At 41.4% G+C, this 15,418-nt stretch overlaps 2 protein-coding genes across 2 annotated transcripts; both read right to left on the bottom strand.

The window, feature by feature from the left end:
* Positions 1-1,479: 1,479 nt before the first annotated feature.
* On the bottom strand, positions 1,480-2,685 carry LOC124987214 (protein lifeguard 3-like). The gene is given in 2 exon segments (XM_047556273.1): positions 1,480-1,906; positions 1,909-2,685. Coding segments are annotated over 2 exon segments (933 nt in total). The 5' UTR covers positions 2,612-2,685; the 3' UTR covers positions 1,480-1,676.
* An 11,533-nt stretch (positions 2,686-14,218) lies between these two features.
* Positions 14,219-15,166, bottom strand: LOC124987222 (olfactory receptor 2V2). The gene has a single exon (XM_047556293.1). It carries the CDS (start codon positions 15,164-15,166, stop codon positions 14,219-14,221), a length of 948 nt encoding a protein of 315 aa, XP_047412249.1.
* Between the last annotated feature and the right edge of the window lie 252 nt (positions 15,167-15,418).

The raw sequence follows: 15,418 nt of genomic DNA on the forward strand, positions 1-15,418 counted from the left end.
GGTTATGTGTATGTGAGACAATCAGTTAAAGCTATTTAAAGTTTTTCTTTAAGGTCAAATATTAGTGGGCTGATATAAACCAAAGTTTAATCTATGTTTTAAAATGACAAGGATGTCTTAAAAACACTAATTTACTCTTAACATTGTGTCTGTTAAGTTTTATTCTTTAGAACAATTAGTCTTAAAAATTATGGTTTGGGCTGGAGTTGCGGCTCAGTGGTAGAGCACTTGCCTAGCATGTGTGAGGCCCTGGGTTCAATCTTCAGTGTTGCATAAAAAAAAAAATAATATAAAGGTAATGGGCCCATCTACAACAAAAACATTTTTTTTTAAAATTGGGGTTTATACAATCATTAAAAAACAGAGTATTGTACTATGTTACAGAGTCTAAATTTTTTTTTTTTTTTTTTTTTTTTTTTTTTACCTTCTAAACAAAACTTTATTACATTTTTAGTTGTGTTCCTTTGTGTGATATATTTAGGATCAAGTACTCAATAAAGAAGTCCTAATTATATCCTTGGGTTGATGTGGTTTCCGCCCCTACCCGATAGACTGACCTCCCCTCCCCTATTACAGCTTGAGGCACTTGTATTACAAAGAAAGCAGAGGCTGTCTAGAGTGATGGTCTCAAGTCAAAAAGCCCCCCACTGGGAGTTCAGAACAGGCTGAGGAGGAAGTTGCCTTCCTCTCAGGGACCTCCCTGGGTTAACAGAAGGGAAGGACACAGAAGTCGTCTTGGGCACCAAGGTGGGTCTCAAACTGAGTTGGGAGGCCCTGCGGCATTTTCCAGGCCTCCACCCACCTCCTCCCTGGCTACTTCCATGCCACACTCATGATCAGACTACCCCATTTCCTGACCCTGGTCCTCATTTTGTGCTCATTTTGTGAGAGCCTGAGTAGAGAAAGTAAAAGGATCCCTCTGATGATAGATCTCAGAAGCACCTAGGGAGGTCCCAGGCGTCTTTGGAGAATGGGGACCAGAGGCTCCAAATGTCCTGCTCTCTACCACCATCCAAGCCTGGAGGAAACTCAGGGGAGGTGTGCTCTGTGTTGGCCCCTGTACTTTACTTTGCTCATCTCTTCTTCCTCCCGCAGCCCTAACCTAGATAAACAATATATACATGTTACTAAAACAAGGTGGGATTAGAGTGGGGAGGCCCCTAGGCTCAGATCTCTTCTACCTTTCTGAGCTAAAAGATGCCAAGCCTAAGGAGACTAGAATAGTGGCCTATGAGTCCAAGAGGTGGGGACAATACTGTCTGGCTTTACTGGATTTAGGAGGGGAAACAGACTCCAGGTTCCTAGGCTAGAAGCCCTGACAGTGGGAGAAGCCTCTTCTATGTCCACATTTCTTTTCAGCTATAGAATGGGCTCTTTTCCATCCACCCCACCCACACCCGCTAAGTGTTTGGTGCCATGTTGTGGGGAGAGCGGAGAAGACACATCCTCAGCCTAGCTCCCGCCAAGCCCACCAAGAGGTCCCAACTGTTCCAGCATCTGTTGCCCACTGCAGGTTCCCACACCTCCACAGCCAGAGAGGCTGCCCATCTCCAGGACAGAGAGGAAACTGGGCATATTACTTGAGGGGAAGAAAAAAGGGTCTGAGGCCCAGACCCCAGTCACAGGGCCCAAGCCCGCAGGGAAAGGAGAGCCCAGGGTGGGTGAAACAGTGCTCCTCAGTTGCGATCCTCCACCAACTGCAGCACGAAGGTGAAGATGTAGATGATATCAGTGTAGATCTGCAGGGCACCCGTGATGTAGTCCTCTGGGCTGATGGTATGCTTCCGGTTCCCCAGGACCAGCTGTGTGTCGTAAGCCAGGAACAGGGTGAAACAAATGGCCCCCAGAGCAGCATAGAGCATATGGAGCCAGTAGATATATTTGAAGTACAGCACAATGCTAGTACAATCCCAGTCACCATCAGCACAATTCCCAGGACACAGAAGAGACCTGTGCACGAGGTGAAGTCCACCTTGGTCTGGAAGCAGAAGATGGTGACGGAAATGGACACCACAGCAGTGATGATCATTGCATTGATGTCAGCTTTGGTCTGATACATACTGGAAATGGTGCCCGTCATAAAGCCCATGGTAAAAGTAAAGAGAGTCAGCAGGATGATGTTCCATGGGAACTGGCGCCTGGGTCCTTGGCAGCAGGCAAGGGTCAGGTAGGTGACGATGAAGACCGCATAAGACACGTAGTACACAGCCACATTCCTCCTCACGAACTGGCTGACCGGTTCCACGAAAGTGAAGATAGCAATGATGGCCACCGTAATGAGTAGTTGGACAGGGATGATAGTGTAAACCTTTTGGATGAATGTGTGTCGGACTTTTCTGTCATCCCACTCTCCAGGCCCAAAGCTGTCACTCACTGCTCTCTCCTCTCCATCATAGCCCTGGCCAGGGCTGTAGTTCATGGGCATCGGGTGGATTGGGGGCATAGGCTGTGGGTAGCCAGCAGGGTGGCCATAACCAGGTTGTGGGTAGGCAGGGTAGGCAGGGTACCCTCCTGGCAGGACAGATGGCTGCCCATAGCCCCCAGCGGGTGGAGGGCCAGGGTACAGGGGGTTGCGGTCCTCATACGGAGGTGGAGCAGTAGGGTTGGACATGGCTGCTCAAGAGCTGAGGGGAATCCCCAGCTGCTGGGACCTGCGCTGTTTCCAGGCGTGCGTTCCTGGTGCTGGTGCTGCGAGTCCTGCCGGGACCGGGCTGGGCTGTGCTGGGCTGGGGCTGCGCGCCCTGCCTAAATTTTTCTTTAAAAGCAAAAATTGGTTAATATAAAAATATCAAGGTAATTGTGGAATGGTTACTTTTCTTTGTATATTAAGTGTGTTCATATTTTCCAGGTATACAAGTCTTTAAAGTAGAAAATTTATTAAACTGCTATTATCCAAACTAAACTTGTCTGTAATAGTAATTTTAAATTTATAAGAATAGTAAATTTTATTGGGGACTTATTTATATTATTTAATGTTCTATATCAGGACCTGTTATCAATAGGGTTTATGTAAAATTTGTTACTTTTTACACTGAGATTAAAAAATGTAAATGTAAATGTATTTCTAGTTAGTGAAAATTTGATTTAAGGTTAATATCATGAAACATGAAAACATAAAAGCATTTTCCCACACAAAAAGAAAGTTAAAAACTCTCTCAGCCTCTCCTTGATTCATGTTTTAGATGTAATGTCATTGTGTTGACTAACATTCATATAGACTCAGGAAACAATATATGTAAACTTTGTAAAATGATATTTAGAGAGAAGGCAAAGATCAGCTTCAGAATTAGAACATTTTACTTAAGATTTGTAAAGAACCACACCTTACCTGAGATAAGGCTCTGCCTCCCACCTTACTACATGTTAGGAAGACTACAAAATAAGTCAGACTTCAGCTCATTTAAAATTATATTCAAAGGATTGGGTTTTTTTTTTTATTGTAAACAAATGGGAGGATTGGGTTTTGTTGTAAAATTACTGTGATCTCAAACAGGGGATATAATGTATAGCTCAGTCAAAATTCAAGATAGCTATTACTCAAACTAAATGTGTTTACTGTTGTTAATTCCATTTTGTATTCTTCTTGTAAACTCTGTTGCCTGATTAAGGGTTTGCAGAAGTACTACTTTTCAAGAATAAACAACCTAAATTAGAGATAATAAGCTATCACCTATAAGACAGATAAGGTAATATAAACCCCAATTAAATAAAAGGGGGTAAATGACTGTAAGTTTATAGACATTGAAGTTTAAGCCCAGTACTCTCACTTTCTGACTTGTGAGACTGGCTTGCTAGATGTTTAAGATCAAACTTAGAGATTGAGATTAAAATACAGGGGCCAAGAAGAGAGAGTGCAGGAACAGACTACATTTTATAGTCAATTGATTTTTTTTCTCTTGACATTTTAAATGCTTACTATTGCAGTTTATCATACCAAGAATACACCTATTAAACCACCTTGATATGGAATGTTACCAACATCCTGGAAACTCTTTGCGATCTCTCCCAGTCAATATCCTGCTTTCCTCAAAGTTTATCAGGATTTGACTTCTAACAACTAGACTAGTTTTATACCTAGATTAATTTTTATTTCTTTTTGTGGTGCAGAGGATTCAAACCCTGGACCTTATACATTAGAGGTAAGCATCTATTGACTATGCTCCTATTCCTTCTTTTCTTTCTTTCCTTCCTCTCTTCCTTCTTCCTCCTTCAATTCCTTCCTTCCTTCCCACAGGCTCTCCCTGTGTTGCCCAGGCTGGCCTCAAGCTCCTGGGCTCAAGTGATCCTCTTGACTGGACCCCCCAGGTAGATGTGACTCCTACTAGCCCATTTTTCTATTAGAGAAGAAAACATAAATAAAGTACGCGAAGCAGGACTAGGTACTCTCGGAGCTGTTTTAGTTGCTCCACAGGTAGATACCCAGGATGAGATGAGTTTAAGGTCAACCCTGGCTCACCTCTCTGTCACCTGCTCCTTGGTTCTCAGGTTCACCTGCTGAGGGAGCAGTGGTGCTCTGCTTCTCCCTACAGGACTCATTAGTGAAAAAGTTTTTAACAAGCATTTAATGAGTGCTCTTGGGTTGCCCAGGGAAGTGTGGAAGCATCCCTCTGGAAGCCTAACTGGTCCCCTGGTGTGCTAAGGCACTTCCCAGGCCTGCGAGTCTGCTTGAGGGAGTTGCTACCCGGTATGACTCTGGATGCACTCATTTCCTGCGCCCTGTGAGGGAGGACCTGGAGCATCTATGTCTGGCCCAAAGCCAGGTGTCCCCTGCACCTTCTCCGGGGCAGCAGTACAGTTCTCATTGCAGGAACTTTCTGCTAGACCTTTCCTCTGTGGGTGGAAGTGGATGCCTTCTTGCTGTGTTCTTATACAGTTTTTCATCCTTTCCTCTGTACAGGTGTATCCATTGTATCTTTGTGGGTCCAAATTTCTTCTTCCTGTGAGGATATCAGTCAAGTTACATTAGGGCTCACCCTGATAGACTCATTTTTTTTTTCAATAGTGGGAGTCAAACCCAGGACCTCATGCATGCTAAGCAAGTGCTCTGGACTGAACTATATCTTCAGATTTTTTTCTCTTTTATTAGTACATTATAGTTATCCACAGTAGTTGGGTTCATTTTGATAAAATCATACATGCATGGATTTGATTTACTTCATTTGGGTCTCTGGTGCCTCCCCCCACCCTTTTATTTCCCCTCCTCTCTCTGCCTATTCCCCTTCTACTCTACTGGTTTTCCTTTCACTTATTTATTTATTTATTTATTTTTTAAATATATATTTTTAGTTGTATGGACCCAATACCTTTCTTTTATTTATTTATTTTTATGTGGTGCTGAGGATCGAACCCAGGGCCTCACATGTGCAAGGCAAGTGCTCTACCACTGAGCCACAACCCCAGCCCCATTTAATTATTTTTGACTGGTGCTTTATAGACATACATAAAGGTGGAATTCACTGCGGTATATTTGTAAATGCATGTAGCATGATTTTGTTAAATTCTCCATTTTCCCATTCTTCCTTTCTCCCTCTGCATCTCTTTCTTCTACTCCACCCACCTCATGCCCTTTTTTCTCTGAATTTGCTTTAGTTTCTACTTATAGAGAAAATATTAGACCCTTGATTTTTCTGAGTCTGGCTTATTTTATATAGCATGATGTTCTCCAATTTCATCCATTTACTGGCAAATGTCATAATTTCATTCATTTTGACTGAGCAGAACTCCATTGTGTATATATAATCACCTTTTATTTATGTATTAGTCTATTGCTGGGCATCTGGCCCAGTCCTTTTTGAAACTTTATTTTGAACCAAGGTCTTGATAAATTGCCCAGGCTGACTTGAACTTGCAATCCTGCTCAGTCTTCCAAGTAGCTGGTTGATAGCTGTTTTAGTCAGCTTTTTCACTGCTGTGACTAAAAGGATCTGACCAGAACAATTATAGAGGAGAAAAAGTTTATTTGTAGACTTATGGTTTCAGATGTCTTAGTCCATAGAAGGCCGACTCCATTCCTCAGGGCTCCAGGTGAGGCAGGACATTATGGTGGAAGAGGGAGGCAGAGGGAAATAGCTCAAAAGTTGATCAGGAAGCAGAGCGTCTCCACTCTCAAGATGCAAAATATATACCCCATACCACACCTCAGATCCCACCTCCTTCAGCCACACCCTACCACTTCAGTTACCACTCAGTTAATCCCTATCAGGGGATTAAATCACTGATTTGGGTTAAGACTCTTACAATCCAATCATTTCTCCTTTGAATCTTCTTGCATTGTCTCATGCATTAGATTTTGAGAAACACCACATATCCAAACCATAAAAATAGCCTCATTTTACTTTTTATCATTAATTTGAAGGCCCTACCTCCAAATATAGTCACATTCTGAGTGATAGGGCTCCAACATATGAATTTTGGGGAAGAAGGGGACACAAGTCAGCCTAAAAGAACGCATTTCAGGCCTCAGGTCTCCAGGTTTCCAAAAACACAAAATCAAAACTGCAGAAGGCATCTCTGGAAGGTTCCACAGTGGGACCATCTTGTGTCACTATATGTAAGAGGCAGAAGGAATGATATGGGGCTGTTGTTGCTACACAACCAGGAGGGGAGTCCAATGAACTCCATATTTGCCCATAAGAAAATCCATTTGAATTCTGTTCTGGAGCTGCCTGGTCCTGGGAGACCATGGGGACCTAAGCCCTGAGCAGGGAGTTTGGGGATCTGCTCTGTGATCATGAGCCATCCACTCACATCTATAAACTAGGTGGATGAAAGAAATGATCTTGAAAGTTTCCTGTTACTTTCCTGTCACTTAGATTTGTTCTATTTCTAACATCTTTGCAGAATATTCTTCCTTTAATCAAAGCGAGTTAAGTCCAAGATAAAAAGGTCATTTTCTAGGCTGCTCTTAAGCACAGTTGGAGAAGGTGGCCCATCTGACATGCAATGAGACACCCACCCCTAACTGCTTCCCAGGTATTCCTTCCTGGCATTGCTCTCCTTCCTACCTTGTGGGTCTCCCAAACCCTTTTGCCTGGGTCTGGGATACAGGTCAGAGTTCAGAGAACTATTAGAGGTATTCTAACCACTTAAGAATTCAAGGATCAAAATTGCAGATTGGTATATATCTTCATGATGAATTGAAAGGGGCCTACAGATCATTTTGTGAAATGTCTATAGCATACCCTGTCACAACCAGGGCTGATGAAGAGCTTCATCTCTTCTCTAGTCTTTAGGAGGTTGAGGGGTTGAGGAGCTTCCTTACTTGTCTCATATGAAGCATCTTTCCTTCCTGATTGCCTAGTTCCAGGCCTTGATTTAAAAAAAAAAAATGTGTTTTGAACTTCAAGCATCAAACTAATCAAATTCCTCAGTTCATGTCTGTTCAAGATTGCTCTATGCAAGGCCCTTCTTCAGTTTTTAAGTATATGCATTTTGTTAAATTCACTTATTTATTCTCTGCCATGCCTGTAGCTTACACATCTCTATCTCTCCCATCCCTCAGCATTTCTGACATGTTAGCAGGGGTATTCTTGCCCAGGGGTATGCTTGCCTGTATCTGGGATATGTGTGAATAGCATAGTGCTCTCCCTCATTCATTTCTCCCTTTTACCTTGCCTTCTGCCTTTCAACTCATCTGTGTGACCGCCCACCTTCAGTGACACTGGATATCCTGGTCCCCATCCCAGTCCTGGGGGATTTCTTAGGGATGTGTACCAAGTTGAGAGCTTGTAGAGTCTCACTGTGTACTATGAAGCCCTGGTGTGCAGTTTTTGGACATCAGGTTCTGTCCACCTTACCAGCTGGCTGCACCTCCCACACATTTGGCATTTCAGCCTTCTGACTACACAACTCTCCCCTCACCACTCCCTGACCACTTCCTCTTCCTTCTGAATGGCTTTACCCTCTGCACCTAATGTGGACTTAGCTGAAGTCTGTAAGCCTTTGTGCACTCAGAAACTCTCACTAACCAAAGCTACTGTTTACTGACAACTCCCTGCACAGGACAACTCTTCCCTGCAGTGTTCTATTTTCATGGGGTTGTGAATGTGAGTAGCTGATACCGAGAGTGTTATTTATTTTATTTTATTTCCTAATATGAGAAGGATTGTGTCTAGTCCTCAAGTGCCAGCTTAGGCTCACATGTAGGAACAAGCTACTAAATCAGAATTTTCTGAATGCCCCAGGAGGTAGGGGCTGTTAGGAACAAATTTGTTTGATCCAATTTGGTGTAGCCTTTGACCCACACCCAAGACTAATCGGGTCAGACAACACAGAATTGATTAACCTTGGGAGTGGGTCCCCAGTTGTCAGATGTGAAGATCTGACAACTACCACAGTAGGTCTTGAGGAAGTATGTTAACATACCACTATTTCAGGAAACTTGGGCATGATGGCAGCTGTTGGGCAGAGAGAGGAGAGCTTAGCCCATAAGGACATCCTCTGGTGGACCTTTGTTAGCTTCTTCATTCCAACTCTTACTTCTCCATATTATCCTGGTCAGTCTTTGTTGGTCTGGCTTTTGAGGTCCCTACAATGGTGGCCCATACTCTCTGCCTAACATGTTTTCCCCACTACCCTTCAAAGTGTCTGTTTCACAGAAATCTCAACACAATCACTGTACCTTTGATAATTATAGGCAGTCTCAGGTTTATGATGGTTCCACTTATGACTTTACAACCTTATTATGGTACAAGAGCAATATGCAGCCAGGAACAGTGATGCACAGCTATAATCCCATTGACTCAGAGGCTTTCAAGTTTGAGGCCAGCCTCAGCAACTTAGTGAGACCCCCAGCAACTTAGTGAGATCCGTCTTAAAATAAAAAAATAAAAAGAACTGGGGATATAACTCAGTGGTAAATTGCTCCTGAGTTCAATTCCCAGTACTGGGGGAGAGGAGGGATAGAATGGTAGAAAGCAGGGAGTGAAATGCATTCAGTAGAAACACTACTTCAAATTTTGTACTTTGATCTTTTTCCCAGGATACATGATCATGCTCTCTTTCTTTTTCTCTCTCTTTTTTGGTACTGAAGATTTGACCTAGGGGTGCTCTACCACTACGTTTCATCCCAAGCCTTTTTAATTTTTTTGTTTTGAGACAGAGCCTCCCTAAGTTGCCCAGGCTGGCCTCGAACCTGTGATTTTCCTTCCTCAGTCTCCCAAGTCACTGGGATTAAAGGTGAGTACCACCATGCCCAGCCACAGGATGCTCTCTTGAGAGGCTGGCCTTCACAGCCAGTCACAGCTCCCTGTTGGCTGTGTGACTATGAGGACACACAGTTGTTTGTACTGTTGTCAGTATTTGTTGGAAACAGATATTCAATATATTATGTGAGATATTAAACACTATAATGAAATAGACTTTGGGTTAGATGATTTTGCCTAACTGCAGGCTAATGTAAGTTAGCATGCTTGATGAAGGCTAAGCTATGATATTTGAAAGGCAACTGTGTATTAAATAGGTTTTTTTTAAATGTATTTTTATTGTAAACAAATGGGATGCATGTTGTTTCTGTTTGTACATGGAGTAACAGCATACCATTTGCATATTCATACATTTACATAGAGTAATGATGTTTGATTCATTCCGTTATTTTTTTCCCTTCCCCCCCACCTCTCCCACCTCTCTTTTCCCTCTATACAGTCCCTCCTTCCTCCATTCTTGCCCCCCTCCCACCCCCCATTACGTGTCATCATCCGCTTACCAGTGAGATCATCCGTCTTTTGGATTTTTGAGATTGGCTTATCTCACTTAACATGATATTCTCCAATTTCATCCATTTGCCTGCAAATGCCATAATTCTGTTATTCTTTATAGCTGAGTAATATTCCATTGTATATATATACCACAGTTTCTTTATCCATTCATCAATTGAAGGGCATCTAGGTTGGTTCCATAGTCTGGCTATTGTGAATTGAGCAGCTATGAACATTGATGTGGCTGTATCTCTGTAGTATGCTGATTTTAAGTCCTTCGGGTATAGGCCGAGGAGTGGGATAGCTGGGTCAAATGGTAGGTCCATTCCAAGTTTTCTAAGGAATCTCCACACTGCTTTCCAGAGTGGCTGCACTAATTTGCATACCCACCAGCAATGTATGAGTGTACCTTTTTCCTCACATCCTCTCCAACGCCTATTGTTGTTTGTATTAAATAGGTTTTGACTTAATATATTTTCAATTTATATATGGTGCTTTATCAGGATATAACCTGGTACCATGAGTTAAAGATCTGTATTAATGACAATAAATAGGGTTGGAGGTGTAGCTCAGTGGTAGAATGTGCAAGTGCAGGGCACTGGGTTCAATCACCAGACCCCAAATCAAAATCAAATCAAAACAACAAAAACAAAGTTCACACATATTCTTTCTATGTGCCAGGTCTTGGGTTTACCTTCAAAGACTGCTTATTTTACTGTCATGTCAACCTCTGAACTAGCTACTACAATTATTCCCATTTTATGGAGGAGGACAGTGACACACAGAAAGGTTATAACATTTGTCAAAAGCAGCAAATAGAAAAGACAGACTACTCTAGATTCCACTCTCTTTTCTTCTCCACCAATACTGAATCTATTTTTTGAGGCCCAGAGCAAATCTCTATGAAAAATGTCCTTGACTATTTCAGCAATAACACAATGTCACGATTTAACAGCAACAACTAAAAAGAAAATTAAACCAAAAGTCCACATCTCTATTTCTTATATCTAATCTTATCTTTTAAATAAAAACTAAGAAACAGAAATAAAACTAAACCAAACCAGCTCCATCTCTTCTTGTCTGGTCTGACTTTTGGCTCTCTACTGCCATCCTGTGGTTGTTTGTTTTCCTGGCTGGGAAGGGTAATAATTTCAGATTGCTGGAACTCTTCACAAGGGTAGATAGTCCTCCTGGACTTTTGGAGGCCAGACTACCAAATACAATGTGAACATGATAAATATAATCCCTGATCTTATGGAGTTTTCATCTTAGTTTAAATAAGTTACACAAACACATACACAGTCTTTGCAACTATCTGCAGGTGTAAAGCAATTTTTAATATTTGCTTAAAAATTACCTGATTACAATGGATATTTGCCACATGTATGTGCAAAAATCCCCTCAATGAGTTGAAGCAGTGACTTGGAGGGAAAGGATTTGGTAAGGTGGTTAACAAAAACCAGAAGACTGAGCATTTTAAACTATTTAATAAAGAACATTTCAAGCATAGACAAAATTTAAGCAAACAAATTCCCATATACCCTGGCAAGATTCTGTTTCTTCTGTTCTCCTATGCTGTGGTGCATATTCTGTCTCTTGGTATTATTTCCTTATTTTAGGAAATTTCTAAGTTTGCAATTGTGTACACTGAGAGTAGTTATGAATTATTACAACTATTTTTCTTCCTTTTTCTTTTTTTCAGGGCTGGGGATTGAATCCAGGTGTACTCTACCACTGAACTACATCAGTAGCCATTTTCATTATTTTATTTTGAGACAGGGTCTTGCCAAGTTGCCCAGGATGGCCTTGATCTTGTAATCCTCCATATCTCAGCTTCCTGAGTAGCTGAGATTATAGGTGTGTGCCACCACACTCAGCACAACTCCTGTTTTATAAGAAAAATTGGGCAGCTAATTGAAATGTGTGCCTGGACATAAGGGAAGTCACTTTTGTAAACCAGAACCTTCCACATTTCTGGGTGCTAATAGGTTTTCAGTAGATATGTGTCAACTGAAAACCTGGCCTTGGGCTGGGGACGGAGCTCAGTAGTAGAGCACTTGCCTGGAAAGTATCAGTCTTGTGTTCTATTCATAGCACCACAAAGTGAAAACAAAAAGCTGGTATTTTCTAGTGTTTTGAACATGAATGAATGCTGAATTTTGTCAAATGCTTTTTCTGCATCTATTAAGATAATCACATGGTTCTTGTCTTTAAGTCTGTTGATGTGATGAATTGCATTTATTGATTTTTGTATGTTGAACCCACCTTGCATTCCTGGAATGAACCCTACTTGGTCATGGTACATTATCTTTTAAAAAAATGTTTTTGTATGCGATTGCTGGTGGGACTGTAAATTGGTGTAACCACTCTGAAAAGCAGTATGGAGATTCCGTAGAAAACTTGGAATGGAACCACCATTTGACCCAGTTATCTGACTCCTTGGCTTACCCGATGGACTTAAAATCAGCATACTACAGTGATGCAGTCACATCAATATTATTAGCCACCCAATTCACAATAGCCAAGCTATGGAAACAACCTAGGTACCCTTCAACAGATGAATGGATAAAGAAAATGTGATATATATACATATACACAATGGAATATTACTTAGCCATAAAGAAGAATGAAATTATGACATTTTCAGGTAAATGGATGGAACTGGAGAATATCATGTTAAGTGAAGTAAGCCAGTCTCAGAAAACCAAAGGTGGAATGTTCTCTTTGATACGTTGATGCCTGCCCATAAGAAGGGAGGGTAGGGAAGGGAAGTACAGAAGTTCACTATATTTGACAAAGGGGAATGAAGGAAAGGGAGGGGATGGGAACAGGAAAGACATGAATCAGACATAACTTTCCTATACTCATATATGAATACACGACCAGGGTAACTCCACATCATGTTCAACAACAAGAATGGGATTAAGGTATTATAATATGTCAAAATACACCCTACTGTCATGTATAGATACACAAACAAACAAACAAACAAACACAAGTTGGTATTTGCCCAGTGAATTTAGGATACAGTCTATGAAAAGAAGCAAATAAAGTAAAAAGGGATCTTCCCCCGACCCCTGAATTGGACTCAATAAGGCCAAGTTTAGTAAAACTTTTTGAAATCTAAAAAAAATTAACTTTATTGAGATGGGGTCTCCATATCCCTAGACTTAAGCAATTCTCTTGTCTCAGTTTCCAGACTGAGGGCTCCAGGCCAGCACCACCATGCCTGGCTGGCTATGTAAAACTTTTTTGTTTGCATGATTATTTTGTAAATTTCTGCCTCTCTGGTAGGGGGTTGGATTAAGACTACAGGTTCTATGCTTATAGATAAACGGTTCTGGTGGAAACCCTCAAGATACTTAGGGGATGAAGGGTACAAAATCCTCAAGTGATCTGCATATGAGATTAAATAGGGAATGCTTCCTGAAAGAGAATTTAAATCAAACTGAAATTTGGATCAGGCAAAAAGATGGGATAAAAATAAGGAGGATAAACATATTCAATATTATGGACTCAAAATTAAAATTAATTTGATGGTTTGGTTAGCTTATCTAGGTCTTATAACTAAGGGATCATAAAAATATCATTGTACATCGACGCAATGGAAAACTTTGTAGCATTTATTGCCATTAGTTGCGTCTATTGTCATAAATCCTTGGAGGTCCAACTCTGACAACTAAACCTCTGAGGGAAAGAGCCCTCCTCCAAAGTTCTGTACTCCACTGCTCTACAAACATGCAGAGGTGGAGAGGAAACATGGGGGACTTAACATGAAGGGATTTAAAAAATCTTAGTCCCATTTCCCTTATCTGTAAAGTGGAAATAATGATGTTAACTACAGAATTTCTGAATGGTACTTGAATTTATAAAGTCCTCCATTCCTTTTAAGCCAATTAAGTCCTAAGTTTTGAATTCTGCAAGTATTTCAACAAAATTGACACAGGTGCATTAAAATAGGATGGGAATGATTAATCAATAGTTTATTTATCCTTTATTTTTTATTGGATTAAATAAAAATCCATTTTGATACAATTATAAAAGCATGGAATATATCTTATTCTACTTAAGACCCCATTCTTGTAGATGCACATGAGGGTGGGATTCACTGTGATGTTTTTATATATGTACATAGAAAAATTATGCCAGATTCATTCCACTGACTTTCCTTTTCCTATCTCCATCCTTCCCTCCATTTCTTTAAAATGAAAATACAGATTGTTCTACAAATAGGACATTGTAATAATATAGTATCTTTTACATACATAAACCATCCTATAAACAGAACACTGGACAAATATGATACGTGGAGTGCTGGACAAAATGTATTTTACAAAATAATTAGTCCACTAAACATTGAGAAAAAAACTGGGTTTTCAGAGTACTGACTTAGAGGTTTAAAAGACCTTCATGTAAACCAGCAGGTGTATGATTCTCATTATTAGTGATAAAATTGAGTGGATTGTATACCTGACGTCACACAACCAGAGAGTAGCAGAACTGGGCACCAGATACCCTTGTGTTCAGTACAGGCTGCCAGTCTTGCAACGGTCCAGCCCCTTCCTCAATGCCCCCGTCACTTCTCTGTTCCTCAAGCTATAAATGAGGGGGTTAAGCATAGGTGTGAGGACTGTGTAGAAGATAGATACCACTTTGTCATGGCTAGGTGCTCGATATTGCCTAGGCCTCAGGTAGATGAACATGGCTGCCCCATAGAAGAAAGAGACAGCTGTCAGGTGGGAGGAGCAGGTAGCCAGAGCCTTCTTACGAGCCTGAGCTGAGCGCATACGAAGCACAGTTCCCAGGATGCGAGCATAGGAGGCCACAATGATGGAGAAGGGAAAGAGCAACATGAAGACACAGCAAACAAATATCACCTTCTCAAAAAGGGATGTGTCTACACAAGCCAGCTTCAACAAGGATAGCATTTCACAGAAGAAATGGTTCACCTCCCTCAAGCCACAATAGGGGAAGCTCATTACTACCACCATCTGGATAAAACCATCTATTATCCCAAAAGCCCAGGAGCTCCCAACAATCTGGAGACAGACCTTGTGATTCATGAGGATAGGATAATGAAGTGGGTGGCTAATGGCCACATAACGGTCATAAGCCATGAGTCCAAGCAAGAGCCCCTCTGACCCTACTAGACAGACAAAGAGGCCAATTTGTATACCACAACCCGTAAAGGAGATGAACTTCTTCCCAGACAGGAAGTTGACTGCCATCTTTGGCACATTGGTACAGACCAACATGAGGTCCATGAGGGAGAGCTGACTGAGGAAGAAGTACATGGGAGTATGAAGTCGAGGATCTATGTAGATGAGGAGGATGAGGAGAACATTCCCACAGAGGGCCACTGTGAACACCACCATAACTGCAGAGAAGAGGACAAGGTCAACTGGAGTGTGGGAGAAGATGCCCAATAGGATAAAGTCATCTGTGGATGATTGGTTCAACCATATCTCCATGGCTCAGTTGTTCCTGGTCACCTGGGAACATGGACAAATGTGTAGTAGATTGACTTTTCTTTCTTTCTTTCTTTCTTTCTTTCCCTCCCTCAATCTCTCCCTCCCTCCCCCCTCTTTCTTTCTTTCTTTCTTTCTTTTCTCCTTCTTTCCTTCCTTTTTTTCTTTCTCTCTCTCTCTCTTTCTCTCTCTCTCTCTCTCTCTTTCTTTCTTTCTTTCTTTCTTTCTTTCTTTCTTTCTTTCTTTCTTTCTTTC

The sequence above is a fragment of the Sciurus carolinensis genome, chromosome 6, assembly GCF_902686445.1.
Source record: "Sciurus carolinensis chromosome 6, mSciCar1.2, whole genome shotgun sequence".
NCBI classification, from domain to species: Eukaryota; Metazoa; Chordata; class Mammalia; order Rodentia; family Sciuridae; genus Sciurus; species Sciurus carolinensis.

Excerpts from the sequence above, each read along its gene's own strand:
- LOC124987222 (XM_047556293.1), bottom strand. The coding sequence starts at position 15,166 with ATGGAGATATGGTTGAACCAATCATCCACAGATGACTTTATCCTATTG.